This window comes from Pterocles gutturalis, unplaced genomic scaffold, assembly GCF_000699245.1.
Source record: "Pterocles gutturalis isolate BGI_N339 unplaced genomic scaffold, ASM69924v1 scaffold37286, whole genome shotgun sequence".
NCBI classification, from domain to species: Eukaryota; Metazoa; Chordata; class Aves; order Pterocliformes; family Pteroclidae; genus Pterocles; species Pterocles gutturalis.
In genome coordinates this window covers 6,774-10,705 of record NW_010101707.1, presented here as the reverse complement: position 1 = coordinate 10,705, position 3,932 = coordinate 6,774, and the positions used below count along the sequence as shown (strand labels likewise).

General features: G+C 43.7%; 1 protein-coding gene across 1 annotated transcript in view; it reads left to right on the top strand.

Moving 5' to 3' along the window:
* Positions 1-390: 390 nt before the first annotated feature.
* Positions 391-3,932, top strand: part of HERPUD1 (homocysteine-inducible, endoplasmic reticulum stress-inducible, ubiquitin-like domain member 1) — a gene marked incomplete at its 5' end in the record, with an annotated part of 4,953 nt that continues 1,411 nt past the window's right edge. Inside the window, 5 exons of the mRNA XM_010084214.1 lie at positions 391-468; positions 552-626; positions 1,753-1,874; positions 2,228-2,350; positions 2,985-3,329. Coding sequence (XP_010082516.1) covers positions 391-468; positions 552-626; positions 1,753-1,874; positions 2,228-2,350; positions 2,985-3,329 — 743 coding nt within the window. The remainder of the gene's footprint in view (positions 469-551; positions 627-1,752; positions 1,875-2,227; positions 2,351-2,984; positions 3,330-3,932) is intronic.

The following is a 3,932-nucleotide window of genomic DNA, read 5'->3' as shown; positions in this document are numbered from 1 at the left end:
GGGCTGGCGAACAGCTCCTGGGATTCCGCTGCTGGGGTGTCACTGGTCGGCTCGACACCCCGCCAGTGCCGGTCGGATTAGCTGGCACCCCAGACCTCTGTTTGTAAGAAACACAAATATTTTCGTCGGGACTGTAAAAGAGGCAGCGTGTCTGGAAGCTCTTTGTCAAAGAGGTGCTTTATATCCTCCTGCTGGTTTAGACCTTAGTAACCTTGCAGTTCAGTATTCAGTTTTTTCGTCTCGTTAGCTGAATTCATCCCCTGCGCACTTTAATGTGTGGGGTGCTTCCAGCTGCATGCCTCTGGCCATCTGGCCGCAGGTTATATTGCCCAGTGCTTGCAGGTGCTTGGCAGAGCAAGTTGTCCTATTCTTTGTTTTCTTTCTCCAAAGCCTGAAGAGGACCAAAAGCTGATTTATGCTGGGAAGCTGCTGCTTGATCATCATTATCTGAGAGAGTTGCTGCCAAAGGTATAAAAAAAATCTTCTATGATGTCCTGAAATACATCAGGAAAAGTGATTTTTTTTTTAACATGTCTTCCCTTACATTTCAGCATGGGGAGTTGCATGCTCTTCATTTGGTGTACAACTCGAAGGCTCCTGCAAATGTGGAAGAAACCAGTGCAGAGGTACTTATACTAAGTTAATGTACTACTTTGCATCTTGAGGTTGTGACTAAAAATGGGAAGTGCTGAATGGCTGTTTTAAAGTTCACTGGCACGGCAGATTTTTCCTGCCAGTGCAGTGGCAGTGTCACTTTACGATAATTTGCTTAGGAATGTGAGAATGTATTTGGATTAAGCTGAGTAATGAAAATTGACTCTACAGTTCATCAGTAAAGATTGTCATGGCATCTGTTAAGAAATAGCAAAACTATAACTAAAACGGTACAATCTGGTTGTAACACATTGCTCAGAGGAGAAATGCTTTCTGGTAAATTCAGTTTTATTAAACAGAATATGACTTGTTGTGTCCCAGGCCAGGCTGTGGTTGTGGGCAGAAGACGTAGTTGGAGTGGTTCTGATCTGCATGTGGGAGTGCAGGGGAGGAAGAAAGCTGTTAGCTGAAGATGCTCTGTCTGCTCTCATGAATGACTCAGCCTGTAGAGAAGAAGCCAAAGATAAGCCTTAGTGCTTGAACTGAGTACTTACTGGTCTTAAGTGCAAATGGCCAAAACCAATTTTTACTTTCAAGTGGATGTGCTAATGTGTCTAGAGGTGTTTATATTGCCCATTATAGGCAATTTGAGCTTACCCTGCCCGTGTCTGGTGCTTGCTAGATATGAGCCAGCTTTGATCTGGATGTTATATGGATGTATCGCTGCAGAACAGCCCTTGAATTGTGTACAGCATTTTGTGTACACAAGTACAAACTTATCATAACCAAACAGGTCAAGCTGTCTTGAGTGCAGTTCCCTCTGTTCCTTCCAGTTACATTTTTGTAACCAGATGGGACCTGACTGTATGCATAGAAATTAATAAATACAGGTGTAGGTCTGGTGATAGTGAAGAGTAATGTCGAGTCAGCTCTACACAGTCATTTTTGTAAGGAGCTAAAATACTGATGGAGGTGCTTGTGGCATGGTAGCTGAGAGCAGTGTCCGTGCTGTGGCAGTGCCTGGAGGTGCTGTGCAGGACAAAGTGTGGACTGTGTAGCAGTTCGAAAATCAGTGTGTGTTCTGTGTGGCGTAACCTTTTTATATAAGGCTTGTGTAGGGTCCTGAATAAACCTCACTAACTGCATCGCTGTCACTAGGTTAAAGCTGCTCAGCCAAAGTTACTGTCAGAAGCTGGTCAAGAGCCATCTGTATCTTCTTCAAATGGTGAAAGGCTGAGATGCTCTTCTGGTGGCCAGTCTTCAGCAGAAACCAGTAATAGGTAAATACAATTTTTATGTACCTCGCTATGATTTTTAAAAATGTTGGCTTTGTGTTGGATGCCAGCTCCTTATGCTGTGTCCTGTCTTCAGCCCATAGAACATGGGTGAAAGGTGATGAGGTTATATATAAAAGCTTTAGAGGATGTGGAAGAAACTGGAGGAAAATGCACTGCTGTCAGATGAAAATCTTCCCTTTATTCATGTGGGTAAAGAGATGTCTTTACTCTAGAAGGAAGAATTAATTTGTCTTTGGATGCACAAAATGGCAGAAGCTATTTACTTTATCCTGTAATGAATGACTCTTGCTGTTTGTCCTGTATTTGCTAATGAATGTGTTCAAATTTTGACCAAGGCTGGAAACAACTCGGCATCCCTTCCAAAGTGTGCCTCCTGGCTTCTCTGCTTATACAACCTACAGCATGCTTCAGATGTCCTGGCTTCAGCAGATTTATGCGAGGCAATATTACATGCGATAGTAAGTTTTCTGTCCAAATCTATCAGTTGGAAGTAGAAACTGTGATATAAGGAAATAGAGAGCTTCAGGCAGTTCTTCCTCTTTTGATGGTGGTTGGAAGACTTTTTCATTGTAACTTACACTGAATGGTGTGGGAATGTACCTCTGTCACCTGGGGCTTGGCTAATGGTTTAGGCCAGTAGTTTTGAATCTTGTAAATTGCATGTCTCAAACTCTTTTGACTGGGAGGGCGGGCATCTGTAGAGTAAGTGTAATCCTGCTGCTGAGCCTTAACTCTTCACCTTTTTTTTGTCTGCTTAAAGAAGCACAGAGCACTGACTGGGAATCAGTGACAAAAGTAAAGCTGAGACTCGCAGAAGCTTGCTAGACTGCCTTTAAATTGCTATGAAGAAGTTTTTTGCAAAGTATTGAAATTATTGTTCATAAAGGGGAAGGTGTCTGGTTTGACTTGAAGTCACTATGCCACTGTCATGGCTGGAACTACAGTTTGTTTTTAACCCTTCTGCAGCCTCTAAACTTGACGCTTTCTACTTGCCTGTGATCTTACTCTGTACTTAGATGGACAAATTTTCAGTGCCTGTGTGAATTGTGAAAGGCTTTGACTAAACCTTGTTTTGTACTTCTCTGGTTTCAGCTTGGCTTCTACTGCTGCATCTGCTGACCCGTCCCGTGCACGGCGTTCTCAGGAGATACCAGTGGCACCAGTGACACCTCCGGCTCCTCTCCCTGACCCATTTCCTGCACAAAATCAGCCTGGAAACCAGAACGCTGCTGCCCAGGTTAATGCAGCAGCCAACCAGAACTTGGGGATGAATGCCCAAGGGGGTCCTCTCATGGAGGAGGAGGAGGGTGGCAATCGAGATTGGTTGGACTGGCTCTACTCAGCAACACTCTTCTATGTTTTTGTCAACATTATCTACTTCTACTCCAGTGTCAGCAGATTCCTTCTGGTTATGGGTGGCACTGTTCTGATGTATCTGTAAGTGCATGGTACCAATGTTTATGATTATATTCAGAAACGTTTCATGGAAGTCCTGAGCTCTGTACTGTGGTCAGCTTTCTGGCAGTTGAGCTACATATGATTCTTGTACCTAGACAGGGTGAAAAAATAAAAGTATAGCCTATGCCTGGATTAAATGAGGAATGGGTGGTAGTGGGTGAACTTACCTGCTTTTTGTATTAATGTTTCTGGACTGGCTGGCTTTCTTTTTAGGATACTACTTGAAACCTAGGTAGCTCTCAGTGTCAGGCCCCAGCAGCTTGGCAGTGTAGAGCAGACAGACCTGTAGCTTCAGTGGAGTAAGTGACACTGTTGGGAAACCAGTGTTTGAAGTGTGGGAAGAGGGTCTTGCACCTGCTAAGTCCTGTACTCATGCATGTTTTTCTGCTGTGAGTTGCTTCTCTGGAGAGCAGACCAAGCTAAACTGAATGCAGTGTCCTGAACTGCCTTTGAGCCTCTCTAGGTGGAGAAAACCTGGGATAGATCTTAAAAGCACAATAAAGATAACAGCCCTCAGCTGTTATCTTTAGAACAAGGGATGTTTTGTCTCAAAGATAATCTGTCACCTCAAATTCTTTGATC